This window comes from Neolamprologus multifasciatus, chromosome 14 (assembly GCF_963576455.1).
Source record: "Neolamprologus multifasciatus chromosome 14, fNeoMul1.2, whole genome shotgun sequence".
NCBI lineage: Eukaryota > Metazoa > Chordata > Actinopteri > Cichliformes > Cichlidae > Neolamprologus > Neolamprologus multifasciatus.
The window spans coordinates 39,738,580-39,753,836 of record NC_140452.1 but is presented as its reverse complement, the minus strand read 5'-3'; the positions used below and the strand labels follow the sequence as shown (position 1 = coordinate 39,753,836).

The 15,257-nt window shown below is 40.1% G+C and overlaps 1 protein-coding gene across 1 annotated transcript in view; it reads right to left on the bottom strand.

The window, feature by feature from the left end:
• Positions 1–15,257, bottom strand: part of ngef (neuronal guanine nucleotide exchange factor) — a 50,139-nt gene that overhangs the window by 27,088 nt on the left and 7,794 nt on the right. Inside the window, exons 3-7 of the mRNA XM_085130385.1 lie at positions 7,189–7,536; positions 6,814–6,878; positions 1,707–1,957; positions 674–834; positions 433–585 (exon numbers count right to left, since the gene is read on the bottom strand). Coding sequence (XP_084986511.1) covers positions 433–585; positions 674–834; positions 1,707–1,957; positions 6,814–6,878; positions 7,189–7,536 — 978 coding nt within the window. The remainder of the gene's footprint in view (positions 1–432; positions 586–673; positions 835–1,706; positions 1,958–6,813; positions 6,879–7,188; positions 7,537–15,257) is intronic.

Below are 15,257 nucleotides of genomic sequence, written 5' to 3'. Positions count from 1 at the left end.
TGTTGATATTTTGTCTGTCTCTATTAAAATTTATTAACAGATTTCATTTATAAGCAAACTTACAAAATTCTTCAGGAATCAAATAATTATTTCTCCCATTGTACTGGTCATACCCAACAACACTGCATTTTCTCAACATTTGTCATTACAAAAACTTGCTTAACAGAGACTTAAAACATTAACAGATGATATTTATTTTAAAACTTTCTCTAATTCCAAGCATGTATTTATCATTAACAGCAATGTATACAAAAATAGCAGGAACTATATTGTGTTGTTTTAACAGAAATAAAAACACTATGAAAAAAGTGTAAATAACTATAAATTATGATCATTCATATTTTTCTAACAACGACAAAAAAAATGACTCATACAACACTCCATAATTTAACTATCTGTGTATGAAGAAGGCATATAAAATATAATACTCACAAAATGCGTCTGTAGTTCTTCTCCTGGTACGCCTGATTAATGACGTATGTGATAAACACATTGAAGTGTTTTGCTGCATGGTGATAAACAATGTCACACACATCAGGAATCAAAATAGACTTCTCAATTCGGTGTTCAAGATCCATCAGGAACCTGAAAAAATTATGAGATTTCTATAACTAAACTTCACAGTTAAGACTTAATAAACTGATTTTGGTTAACATATACTAACATATCCCACCTTTCACTGGCTTTCATCACTTCCTCGATGTTGGAAAACAGAAAATGCATGTCGGACTGGCTTAGAGTGTTCACTAAAACAGGGTTACGTAGGAAATGTGTCTCTAAAATTTCCAAACTCTTGTAGTAGGATGCCTCTGAAGTGACCAGCTCAAACATGGCCTAGGGACAAAAGGAAATTTCAATACAGTATAAACAAATCACTACCAGGACAGCTGTCTTTTAATTTGTTTCTCAGCAGCATTGTCAGTCTGTCTACCAGTTGGGAAAATAGTCTTTACTTAGTCCCTTCTAACCATTGCACTTTACAGTGTGTTTTTACTATCTAACCATTCACACACCAGTTCTAGTGGTTTGCTTGGGAGCAACTTTTGGGTTCAGTGTCTTGCCCAGGGCAATTTTAACTTGTAGAAGGATCAAATACCAAATGACCAACACCACAATTAATTGATTATCCACCTTATCACATAAGCTATGGTCTACACTGAAATATTTTAGTATCACTTGGTACATTCGTCTATTTGCATGCCATTTATATGTTTTGCATGCACACATATGCTAAGATCTCTTTATTAAGTGCCTGTTGTGATTGAGTCTACTAAGGTCAAGCGTACACTTCCTGGAGCTTAGTGTATTTTTTCTAAAGGATTTCCCAAATTTATGATTAATAAAGTACACTATATAGACAAACATAGTGGGCCAGTCCTCTTAAATTTTAAATGCAGGTGTTTTCAGTCCCATTGCCACAGGTGAATAAAATCAAAACCTTGGATTAATATAGCGAGTTCATAACCAGCTTCATATGACTGTTTATCCTGATTGTCATTGTAGGGTAAGTGAATTCAGATAACAGAGACATAATCTAGTTACACTTAACCCATTTTGCAATAAAGGACCCTCACCATACAGTCTGCCTTTACAAACATTTGTGAAATAAGGAGTTGTTCTAAAGACGTCATTGAAATCAAACATGTTACTGTAATAAATAACGTTACTCAATCCAAATAACTCTTTGGCCTCACAAAATTGCTCACCTCTTGCATTATAATTTCTTTGTGCGGTAACTGAGTAAGCAGACCGCTTGCCTGCACAGCTTCCAGGTTCTGCCACAAGGTCAGTGACTGAGCACTATTCCTCAGCTGCAGCTGTAACACTGGTGGAGACATTACACCAGAGTCTGTCCCCACAGTCCCTGCCTTGACCCCAGGAAAAAGGTTGTCACGCTGACGCCGCTGCTCAATCTCCTGCTGCTTGGAGGTGTCTCGGTATTCCTGGTACAGGAAGGCTAAAGAGTCAAAAAATGATTAGTGAGCATAAAGTATGCATATACAACTTATTTTTTCAGTGGCTTCAATTACCATTCTTTCATACGGTGTCTAGACAGAAGGCATACACTATTGTATATGGATAAAAGTTCTGGGTTAGTCAGTTAAACTGAAAATGTATGTAATGTTTCTTTAGTCCCATTGCCACAAGTGTATAAAATCAAGCACCTAACCATTTAGTCTGCCTTCACAAACATTTGTTATAGGGTTGTTTTAAAGAGTTCACTGAATTTGAGTGTGGTGCTATAATAGTATGCCACTGTTAGAACAAGTTAAAATTCCATCACTTCTAGAAGTCATTGTAAAATGAAATTGGTTAGAAACCACAAAACCTATACTATAATTCAGTTTTAGCTTAACTGACCACTAAATCAGATAAAAGGTCTGCGAAATCAGATAGAAACAGTGAGGATAGATAGCAACAAATAAAACTGACTTTAGAGTTTTCCATTTAAGGTGGACAAGGGTAAGCGTGTTAATTCAGGATCAAATGAGTTAACACTTGGGAGTTTGGGGGCATTTATATAATTTACAAACAGTCATTTAGAAGAGAGACCTTGTGTTTAATAATCCACATTTCACTTTTAGGTACAGTTGAGGATAGGGATGGGTATCGAAACCCGGTTCTTGTTGAGATGAGATGAGATGATGAGATAGCCTTTATTTGTCAGTTGCAGGTCTTTTGCCCACAACTGAGATGACAGACCTTGCCGACCGTACATACAATACAAACATCACATTGGGGAGACAGGTCAGGCCAGGTAGCGAGGAAAAAAACATCGAAATGTGTAACACAAAAGGATAATACAGGAATGCACAAATATCAACACACCATAGCACAATAAACACAGACAGCAACATGGGAAAGTGTTCCAGTGTGTACATCTGATCTGGGACCGCTGCAATCTTTGGACTGCGCCTCCAACTGACCCGATGTCCACATCAGAGGGGAGGTAAGCGTTGGAGGTGGCGTTGGATAGGGAAGGTGATGCGTCAGTGAGTGCTTATCAGTATCAGTATATGTATGTGTGTGCGTGTCCATAGTTCAGCTGAGACAGTGTCCTTCGCCCTGCCAGGCTAAGTAAACAGTCTTCCAGCCAACCCAGGTGGCCTTGTAGGGAATGGGAAGGAACAGATTAAACACAGTCGTTATCCGGCCTTGAGCCCACAGCTGGCGCTGAAGGGGTAGCCGCATTATGATGGTAATTTTTCTTTTGCAAACAACTCATGAGAATTTCAAGCTGTTTTTAACACTCCGACACTGGTCTCTCAATCTCCCGTTAATAGCTGCGAGCTTCTCCGTGATGTTATTAGCCGTCGATTCTGTGGTCTTGTCACTCTTTTTGCTCACATAGCAGATTCTGAGACCTCACGACCGCAGCCAACTGATCCGAGATGTAGCTTCCGCCCAGAGATGTTGTTCTGAGTTGATTCTTTCCTGATGTAATCCAACATACATACGCTCAAAGGTGTTATTCTGAGCATTCACTGCAGTCGTAAGCGCCTCCAAGCTCTTAACCATGCTGCCTTCAGTGAGCCCTTTCTGAGAAGTCGCACCTGTCGTTCCAATCCCAGCAGGCAGCCTTGTGGGGGTTTGAACAGCCGGTTCCGCTCTCTTAATTCTCCGATAAGCCAGGGCCAAGCCAGCTCCGATCAGCAAGAACCCTGTTATCACAGTTCCCAATAGGTAGATATCTTCAGCGTCCTCGATTGACAGTCCCGCCAGGCACATGATCCTCTGCCACCCATCCATCGTGTATCCGGCAGGGAAAGTTGCTCCAGGGCACTCGGGTTCTCCCGGGCCCAGACTTCTCGTTAAAGAGTGTCAATAGCATTCAGAGACCAGCTGATCAAATCCATAATTCTCTTTTAGGTTTTAGACACAGACTGTGAGAGAGTGTTCCAGGGAAAGTAATACAAAAAAGACACGAGACTAGACAAGGACATAAGAACTAGCAGGGAAGATAAGGGAGAGGAGAAAAAGTGCGTCCGCCTCCTCCGAGAGCCAAAGAAAAGAGAACCGGTTCCCACTGTTTCAATCCCTTGGAATTGTTTGCCATTTTTGCAAACGATTCCCTTATGAGACTAGACACTCAGGTACCCGAGTGGTGTCCAGAAAGTCCAGAAAGCTGTTTATAGAAAACATGCTAAAGAGTTTTTTCCTCAGCAGATGTGTGAATGGGGAAAATCAATTTGAAATGTGAGACTGGTGGTGTATCAGGGGCTTCTGCTTAGGGCTACACTTCACTGTCACCCAGCTGGCCTAATGTCCCATCTGGTTGGGATGGCTAACAGTGGCTAATTTACAGTAAGTTGTTCCCCTGTGGTAATTTGTCTATTTTAGCAGTTATCTCAAAATTAACTGTCATATAGTCTATCGATCAATTCACTGGTTGTGAGGTGCCAGTGCTAATCACCATTCCACCAAAGATACTTACAGATTAAATAAAAATAAAACCAAAATATACAGGAATTGTTTTTGGTATTAGTATGTGTCGGTGTTGCCAAATAATCAATAGAACCACGATCCAGAATTTAAATATTTATTGAGAATGAGGTGTCTAAATTACTTTGTGTGCATGCTCTTTGTATTGTTATATTATCAAACTCTCATGACATTTTTTAATTTCTGTGTAGGTTCTCAGTCATCCAGTCATCCTTAGCCTTGATAGTCTAAGGAGTTTGGAAGAAAGTGACTGGACTTCTTTAAGTTTTGAGAAGACACCTCTCATCCAGGAGGCTTATTCAGTTCTAAATCAAATGGTGGAGAGTCCCAGGTATTTAAACCCATACTGGGTGTTGTTCCTTAAGAGGGTCGTTGACCCACCATCCTAATCATATGCCTCATCACACGAGCCAATGTGTGAAAAACGGCGCGGGTCATTATCACCAGAAGTTTCAAGTGAAACCATTGTGAGATATTGTCTCCACCTTTTTTGTGACCTATTGAGGACACCTGACCCAATATGTGAGTGCGGTTTGAGGCGCCTGGGAAATGATCTCAAAACTGCATTGTAAGTGGCTGACAGTTGGTGTCATAACAAACCCTCGCTGTTTAATGATGGTTGTTCACAGTGGACATAGATGGCTCCTTTTAGTTTTCAGTCCAAAATGTAAACACTGGTATCCTCAAAAGAATGACCTTTATCCTTTAGTTGCAGATGTACAGCTAAGTCTTGTCCTATTGAGGTGGCTCTTCTATGTTACATCATGCATTTATAGAGTGGCTGTTTGGTTTCTGCATTAAAGAAATGTAGTGCAAATGTGCTGCACTGCACAGAATACGCTATGTTGCTTAGTTCATATTTTGTAGTTTTGTCTTTGGATTGAACCAGTTTTTCTCTGAGAGTGTGGCTGGATCAGTTTGTCTGAGTATCCTGCTACATGAGTGACAACAGTGTTATGTTATGTCATGTTATATTATGTTATTCTGTTTTTCTCCCTACTTGGGGTCTGACCTTTTTTCCTGTTCATCTTTTCTGATTCATCACAAGTTGTTGTTCCTGGTGGTGATGGGAGTGAAACACTAGATACCAGACTGTGTGGGGGGCTTCTGGTAAACTCGTTAAACAGTGTTAAGGCTTATATGCTCCTCAGTGCATTATCTTTTGAGTCTTCCCTGTATCTTTCCTGGTGAACTATGTTTCTATCTACTGAGTTGATATGATATGTGGTGATACCTGGGTCGCAATCAAAACCGAAGAAGTAGAAAAACTGGTTCATTCCATGGACAAGTTTTAGAACTGGAGAAAACATTTAGAGGTGAGACGTCTTCACAAAATGTAAAGAAGTCCATTTACTTACTTTTCAAGCTCCTTAGAAAAACTTAAATATATACTAACAAAATATTAATAGAAACTCGGGATAATTAAAATTTGTTATTAATAATTGGACTGGTTGATTCTTATATAGCTCGTTTCTATTCTGCTTGAGCATTCAAAGCCCTTTACAAATTCACACATTCACACACAATCAATCCCAAACCCAAGCAATCATTTAAGCACTATTTTTCCTACACCCAAGTGCTTTCTATCTAACATTTACACACATTTATACTTGAGGAGCATATCTTCAGAGACCACCTTGAGATTAAGTATCTTGCCCAAGTATACTTAGGCATGCAGACTGGAGACTGGAGCAGCCAGGGATATAAACTACCAACCTTCAAATTATAAGATGAACCTCTCCACATCCTGAGCTACAGACACCCCAACACAGCTAAACTGCGCTTCTCACAGGTGGGCTGAAAGTTTGCTGGTGCAGAAATTGGAACATGTTGTGTAATCTTCCTCAGTCATATACTGCAGATTATTTTTGTGGGTGTAGAACTGGACTTGAATTACATAAGAGCAGGGTGAAAGTACAGTCTCACACATAGCAAAAAAAAATGCACAGACTTTGGAGAAACATATAGTCTATGTGTACTGTATTGTTCAATTTTCAGGCTTCCTCTTCTTCATTTAAGATTTAGAGTTGTTTATTATATTCTTAAATGCTGCCATCATGAGTAAGTTTCTACTAATCCCTGTAAAAATCAACCAAAGTGAATTAGACTGTGTGGAGTAGTCTATCAATCCAGGAAACTCTAAAAGAGGCACAAAATTGCTTAACCAGTCAGCGATCTGAATCTACATGCAGGAAGATTTTATCATGCATATTATTGAGTTAGTAAAGTGTTAGAGAGCTTACATGAATGGTGTGACTTACCACTGCTTATATTAGCCATAATATAGAAACAAATACAAAAGGGTTTTCTAGCAATAGCTCTGATGGTGGGTGTAATATATGCACTACTCTCACCCTTTGTCAAACTCACCAATATTTTTGATGATTTTGAGACTGTGGCAGATTGTCTGTGAGCATTCTCCATTTCTCAGCACCCTACGAAGATAAAAAAGGACATACCTTTGTGAAGAGAGCGCTTATCTCTCGCTTTCTCTGTGTGTGTGTCATCACTACTACATTTCAAATCTTTTCATAAGATAATATAATATAATTCATAATATACATTCTTACAATGTGTAATTTTATTTTGTGAAAAAACAATAAGCATCATATTATTTGTTTTCATCAGAATTCAAATGATTAGGCATTTTTAAAAAGAGTCCTTTTTAAAAAAAATTTTTTTATAAATTTATATCTCTATTTCTAAAATATTTATATCTCTATTTCTAAAGTAATTTGATCTGACCTGTGGTTCATGTGGATATCCTGGTCTCCTTCAGAATTAGGCTGTTGTGAGTTCATGGTCTTCCTTCTGATATCCTTCACAGTGCAAGCTTTAGCTGTTTGCTCAGAAAGCTCTTCTATGACTTCACTGCCACTGTTGTCAGTCCAGTTCGTGCTCATTTCTGCTGTAAAATCTCTTCGCTTGCTGTATGAAGCAGCTGATATTTCCACAGTCCTCTTTCCTCCCACTCCTCCTCTTCTCTTTTCCGCAGCATTCTGGTTGTACAGAGCATGTGTGCTACTGAACTCACCATTGCTTGGCAACAAATCTCTGGAATGATGAGGCTGTCGCAAGAGCTGAGGACTACATCTGACAGAAGAAAAACAAGAAACACACCTTAGAAATACATATACAGAAGCCATTCACATCATCTAAAGCTTAACTGACAACAGCAAATTCTTAAATTTGTGTGCATATTTACTGGATATTTTAATTAGGTTTTTTCATTATCACAGGAAAATATATTGCCCTTGTGCATGAGAAATCTTTAAATTAGCTGCTAGTTTATATAACTAGTTTCATGTAGATGTAAGTGAAGAAACTTGGAGAAAGACTTGGGTTAACTTGGTCAACGTATTGTTAATTAATAAGCGAGGTGAGAATGGTTCAGGCATTATTGAAGGGCAAGATGAGAGAGGCTAAGGACAATTACTGGAGAAAGCTGGAGTGGAAACTCCAGCAGAATAGCATGACAACAGGTGTGGCTATGACGACAATCACTGGATCCAGGTCATCCAACAGCAAAGAAGCTGGGGCAGTGAAGACAAAGCCAATGAGATGAATGTGTTTTTTAACAGATTCAAAACTGAGGTAAATGCTCACCCCTGTGACCTGACCTGTAGTCAGCCTGCAATCCACAGCCGCTCTCTCTCTGTCTCCACATTCCACCATAAACCTCCTGTGAAAGTCCTGACATCCCTCCCCCACCTGTCACTTTCACTCATGACCAGGTTCAGAGAAAAATGAGAAGACTCCACTCGGGCAAGTCTGCTGGACCAGACAGGGTGAGTCCCTGTGCCCTCCAGCTTTGTGGAGTCTTTCATAAACTGTTCATGATGAGTCTAAGTCCGCAGAGGGTCCAGTGTTGTGGAAGACATCATCCCTTATTTCTGTACCAAAACCGCCATGTCCCAGTGCCCCCCATGGTTAGAGACCTGTGGCACTGACTTCCCACATCATGAAAACCCTTGAAAGACTTATCCTTGACCAGCCCCGACCTATCCGGTCTGTAAGTCTGATGTCATTAGCCATGTCTGGGCCCAAACTCCGCTGCAGGTCCATAAGTCAAACGAACACTGCAGCATTACTGAGAGTTAAAAACTGTCTAAATTCTTTCATCTGTAATAAAATGATCAACGTTCTGCTCTATCAGGTGTAACAATTAAGTTTAACATCCAGGCATCCATGAAAATGGAATTTATGACATTTAGCAGAGTTAGAAGTTAGCAGGGAGTTCGCTTGCTAGCTTCCCTCTAAATAATAATATACAGTGAGGGATTTATGAAACAAATTAAAACATACAGCTCTACTATCACTTCCAACATAAATGAAGACAGGAAAGTAAACAGCAGCAACGTTTGTAGGGTTACTGAAGTTGGGCTAGTTGGTATATAATGATGTGCTACGTGATCGCTAGCGTGACAAAGCTATGCTAGCATGACAAAGCTATGCTAGTATAACATAAACAGTAAAGCTGGAGGACGAACGCTAACGAACAGAGGACTTTTTCCCAATTGATGAAAGTTAATGTGAGGGTTCCCAATGGTTAGGGGCAAATGCAATCGCATGGCAGGATGCTGTAAACGGACCAAACGTCAGTCAGGAGAACCACAGAGATAATCCATCCACAATACGAGGTTAGTCATTAATATACTGCTGCTCTCCCCTTTCCTCTTCACCCACTACACCACATACTTCAGCCACTGCACAGAGACCTGCCGTCTTCAGAAGTTTTCTGATGACTCTGCAGTGACTGAATGCATCAGAGAGGGTGGTGAGACAGAGTACCGGGCTGTGGTTGGCTCCTTTGTAACGTGGTGTGAGCAGAATCATCTGTAGCTCAACATGACAAAGACCAAAGAACTGATTGTGGACTTTAGGAGGACCAGGAAACCTGTGACCCCTGTTTCAATCCAGGGAGTCGATATTGTAGAGGACCATAAATACCTCGGAGTACACATAGATAATAAACTGGACTGGGTTAAAAAAAATACCACTGCACTGTACAGGAAGGGACAGAGTTCTGTCTATTTTCTAAGGCGGCTGAGACATCTTTGACGTTGGACAATGCTCAGGATTTTCTATTAGTCTGTTGTGGCCAGTGCTGTCCTCTATGCTGTTCCACACTGGGACATCAGGTTAAGGGTCGCAGATGCGAAGAGACTCAATAAACTGATCCGCAAGGCTGGTAATGTTGTGGGGATGGAGATGGACTCCCTTAAGGTGCTGTTGGAGAGGCAGATGATGTCCAAGATAAGTACAATGCTGGACCACCCACTCCATTACGTGCTGACCAGTCAAAGGAGTTCAGTGTGAGACTGAGATTACCCAAATGCACCACTGAATGACACAGGAAATCATTCCTGCCTATGCCTCCCTGTACAACTCTTCCATCTAATGCAAAGTACACACTGCAATAGTTACACCCTTTTGCACTTCATCTACAGTAAAAAATAACAAAGTTTCACAGTTTACATAAAACAATTGAATTGAAAAGGGGAAAAAGACATATTCTGACAATGTTGAATGATGAGAAGTGCCCAATGACTGAAACTAGCACCACTGAATGAGATCAGTTCCTTGATCATTAATATGCAAATTATCATGACCATTGATCAACAACCACTGATCAAAGACCACTGATCAATGGCCCTGAGTACCATTCACAGAGGGTTGGGACATGGCTGCAATCACAGCATTGTAAGATGGTGAAAGATGTACCCTTAAGCCCCCTCCTCGATTCAGAGATGGTCTTTCCTTTTTCCCGTAAATGGCCTCCTTGACTCGAAGCTCAAACCAGCGTTCCTCCCTGTCCAGGATGTGTACATCCTCATCATTGAAAGACTGCCCGCTGGCCTGTAGGTGCAAATAGACTGCAGAGTTGGTAGGTAGTTCTTCTGTGTTGTGCCATCCGAAGGCTGCTTGGTTTCCCCGATACATAAATCATGGCACTTAACAGCGTACGCTATATTACTCTGTTTGTGTTGGGGGACCCGATCCTTGGGGTGGACCAATTCTTGGTGCAGCGTGTTTTGGGGTTTACACACCACAGAGGGATAAATGCATCTCAACTGTTCTGATACTCCTGACACATATGGCATCACCAGGGTTTTTTTTTTCTCGCTTAGGCAGTGGTTGTCCTTCTCCCCTGGATCGACTGGAGCTTTCTTTATGTGCCTTCCCAGCTTCAACAAAAGTCCAGCTGGGATAACCACATATTCTCAGGGCCTTCTTGATGTGACGTTCTTCTGCTTCCCTGGCCGCTGTGTCTGTGGGGATGGTGTGCATGCTCCAGTGGATGATGAGAGTCAAACGTTAAATACTAATCCGTATGCGTAGGTTTATGGTACACATCAACGTTTAAATGTCCCCCATTACAGATGGAAATCTCACAGTCTAAGAAGGGTAACCTGCCACTTTTCATATTCTCCCTGGTGAATTTTATGTGTTGGTCCACTGAGTTAATGTGATCAGTGAATTGTGGTAGGTCCTGAGATTTGATTTTCACCCAGGTGCCATTACATACCTGAACCAATGACTTGGTGGTGTTCCAGGGTAGGATAACAAAGCCCTCTTACAATTTTACAATTTTAACCCACTTTGGCAAGGACCGCCTAAAGCTTGTACATCAGTATGAGCAAACAGCACATAAGATGGCTAATTGCAGGAACTGAGATTCAGCCTCAGATGAAGACAAAACAGGATTACTTCTAAAAGTCTGCAAATGAGCTCTTCAGTTAAGGACTTCCGGGCAACAAAAATCCTCCAGAAGGCACAGCACCAGCTGCTCAATGAACAGGTGAAACAAATTTTACCAAAGAAGTGCTAAAGAAGAGCGGATCCGAGACTTTCTATGCTTCTAGATGAGAATACTCTTAAAAAGGTGTTTGAATTCATGGAGAAGGCTCGTTCAGCACAGCATGAGAAGTCTAAGACTAGGCAACAAAGGAAGTTTGACTTATTTGTTGTGCGTCAGAAACCACAGCAAAATACAGAGAGTGTCTTCAACAGCCAGTAAAGTGAAAGTGGACACTTGTTTTCTTATCATAAAAATCTTTGTTTGTTAGTGTCCTTATTTTCTTCTGAGTTATCAATTTTCTCCTTAACCAGCTAGCATAAATTAATTTAAGTCTATTAGCCAACCAACCAAGCACATGACATCACTTATTGACAGAAGATGGTGCTAAACATGTTTTTAAAACTTTAACTTTAAGCACTTATTTCTTAAATCCAGCTTCACAGACAGTGTTACATCTCTGTCAGTTTTTTAAGAGCAAGGCTCCATGATGTAAATGACATTTCATGTCATTTCTTTACGTTTTGTGAAGAAACTTCAAAAGGACCAGTCGCTTTCTTTTCAAGCTCCTTAGATTATTTTACTTTTTATTCACGTTCGTCTTATACATGTTTATATTGCAGGTCTATTTTTAGTCACAAATGTAGGTGAAATGCTCACGTTTACATGGTGACAACTAAGTGTTACAGAGCTGTGCGTTAAACAAAGAATCAGAGTATCTGTGTAGGTTCTCAGTCATCCAGGTTATGGTAATCTAAGGAGAGTGGTGGTTTAAGTTTCTAGTTTTAAAACGAAATGGTGGAGTACAGATGGGATTGGGACACTCCACTGGGACACTTTAGTTTTGGAACTAAAGAAGCTTGTCGGATGAGAGGTGAAACATCTTCAAGAAATTTAAAGAAGTCCTTTACTTTCCAAGCTCCTTACAAAGAATCAGAATTAAGTTAAAATTGATGATGCTAAGATTCATTCACTGAGTTTCACCTTCATACCAAAGTTATACCACCTACTATTAATACAGTATAAACAGTATGCTGTCAATGTAGGGGAGGGAAATTAGTGAAGACTGCTCATAAATGTGCTCACATCTTGCTGAATTGTCAGCTGATCACAGCCAATACACTGAAAACCCGATAGAGCCCACAAAAGAAATTATTGTGAGTTGTTATTTTTTTCCCCACCCTGAGCTGCTACAACCAAATTTAGGATTCTCCCACCTGCTGAATCCCAGTTTAAACCCGGAATGTACTCATGTTTCTGTTTAGGTGTGGAGGCAAAGTCACCATCTACAATGTGTTAGACAGAAAATAGAGCCTTTTTTAAAGATTCTCCTTCTTTTCCTATGCTAAATATCTGATTCAAGCTGAGTGCATTTATTAAAAATAAAATACACCGAAACAAAGTTTGTATTCCCATGTACATATAGTTTATTATATTAATATATTGCAATTAGGGCTGCCACAAATTATTATTTTGATAGTCGACTAGTCACCGATTATTTTTGCGATTAGTCGACTAATCAGATCATCAATTGGACGTAAAACGTACAGCTTATTGCACCAGCAGCATCTGCTCTTATATAACTATCATTAACTTACAGCTTTAAGTGTTTAAGGTATGTGCTAACTAAAAATAAAGACAAAATGATAGTTTATTAAATTTTAATGAAATTTGCAGATTGTTTTGGTGAAGTTTAATAAACTCCTTGTTATCTAAAATATAACAGGACACCGGAGTAAATTCTCCAGCATCTCACACTTCTGATAATCAGCTGTCTGCTTGACGTTTATTCAGCTGTGTAAAAACTATAACTTTAATCTCAACCAAACCGATTTACTCAGGAACAAATAAAATACCAAAAAAAAAGCCAAACAATAACATTTTTAAGTTATCTAAGTGACTTATATATCATGTTTAACCTGAGTAGCGAAAGACGCCAGTGGGTTTGAAAACGATTTGCCGGGAGTCCGGTGTTCTCACGGCTCTAGTTAGCCTAGCCCCCGGCTAGCTATCGAGCTAGTGGGTAACAGACGTCTCCGAAAACATCGGAGCGCTTTTGAAAATATGTGGTGTCTTGATAAACTGAACAGATATTTGAGGTTTACACAGCTACATTCTCGCTTAAAAATATGTTAAACGTTTATTTTGTGACCCAGAAAGAATAATAAGAGTAATATTAAAACTAAGTAGCTGCCGCCATTGTTGGAAACTGAGCTGGGCTGCGCTATGAATTCTGGGACAGAGCTACTTCTTCTTCTTCGGGGTTTAACGGCAGCTGGCATCCTTGTACATGCAGAGCTGCCATCTTCTGTTTCAGTCCGTTATTACACTCTTAAATCCTACTATTATTATTCCTGCGTCTTTTGGGATCTTACAAAGCTTCAAACGACGCGTCGACTATTAAATTAGTCGTCGACGATTTTAATAGTCGACTAATCGTGGCAGCCCTAATTGCAATGTTCAGTTAGCTTCGCATAAAAATAGCTGGTTGAAATGTCCTCCTAAGAGCTATTTTTTATTTTCTTACTTTGAGTACATTTCAGAAACTTTTTTTTTTTTTTCAGTTTTACTTAAGTAAAGAAATTGAATCAGAACTTCAATTTTTACCAAAGTATTTTTTAACAGTACCTTTACTTTTGCCACATCTACTTGTCTGGTATTTTGGCTGGTCCAGCCTCAAACAATGTTTTGTAAATGTGACTAATCCCATGGTTTAGCTAGAGCTTGCCAATGGCTGAGGAGGTGATTCCTTGGAAGCCAGAGTCAATGGTACACGTCAGCAATCCGAAGACCCTCAGGTGGGTTGGACAGAGGTAGCTGATGAAAAAGGATGCCCTCTTGCCCCTGCATGACCCCTCTGATGATTTAGCGCGGCGCTGTGGGGCAGCGAGGGTGACCCTTTAGAGGCAAGTTAAATTACAGGCCTTTTTACTGTCATATGTCTGGTTGTCAAATGTCAAATGTTACTAAAAAGTCAAATGTGACTTTTTAGGTCAAGCCAGCATATCTGGCAGGTAATCTACTAATCAGAAGGTTGGTGATTTGACCCTGGATGCTCCAGCATGGCAAATATCACTAGGCAAGATACTAATCCCAAGTTGCTCTCTATATGAATGGATGAATGAGGCAAATGGTAAATGGCCTGTATTTATATAGCGCTTTACTAGTCCCTAAGGACCCCAAAGCGCTTTACATATCCAGTCATCCACCCATCCACACACTGGTGATGGCAAGCTACATTGTAGCCACAGCCACCCTGGGGCGCACTGACAGAAGCGAGGCTGCCGGACACTGGTGCCACCGGGCCCTCTGACCACCACCAGTAGGCAACGGGTGAAGTGTCTTGCCCAAAGACACAACAAACGAGACTGTCCAAACTGGGGCTCAAACTGGCAACCTTCTGATTATAAGGTGAACTCCCAACTCTTGAGCCACGATCGCCCAAGTTGAGGCAAGTTGTATAAAGCACAATGAGTGCTCAGGTAGAGCTCAGAGCTCATTAGAAAAGGGGTATATAAGATCCAGTCAGTTTAACATCTTTGCATTTTCAAATCCTTTCTTAAAATGCACCACTTTAGACATACTTACTCAGATTATCTTACACCTTTCACCACATAAATCCTCTGTTCTTATTAGTAATTTCAAATATTATAAATTTACTTGACTTGATGGGTATTTTTGTCTCTTATATTTTAAGGGAAGAGAGCTGAAGCTAATCAGGGTAAAGAAACTGGGGAAAGTAAAACTGAACATAAAGCACATGAGGCAAAGAACTATCAAAATAAAACAGGAACTAATACCAAGACTAAGACACACAAAAGAGTAAACAGACGCAAGACAAGACCGACTGAACATGGGAGATAATAAAGGCAAAACACAGAGATGAAACTAAGAGACCAGAAGGGAACTAACAAACCCTTCTGGTCTCTTAGAAGGGTTTGTTATAGCCATAAATGTAATTTATGGCTATATCAGTTACATAAAATAATACAATTGGAAACAAACAGAGATAAGA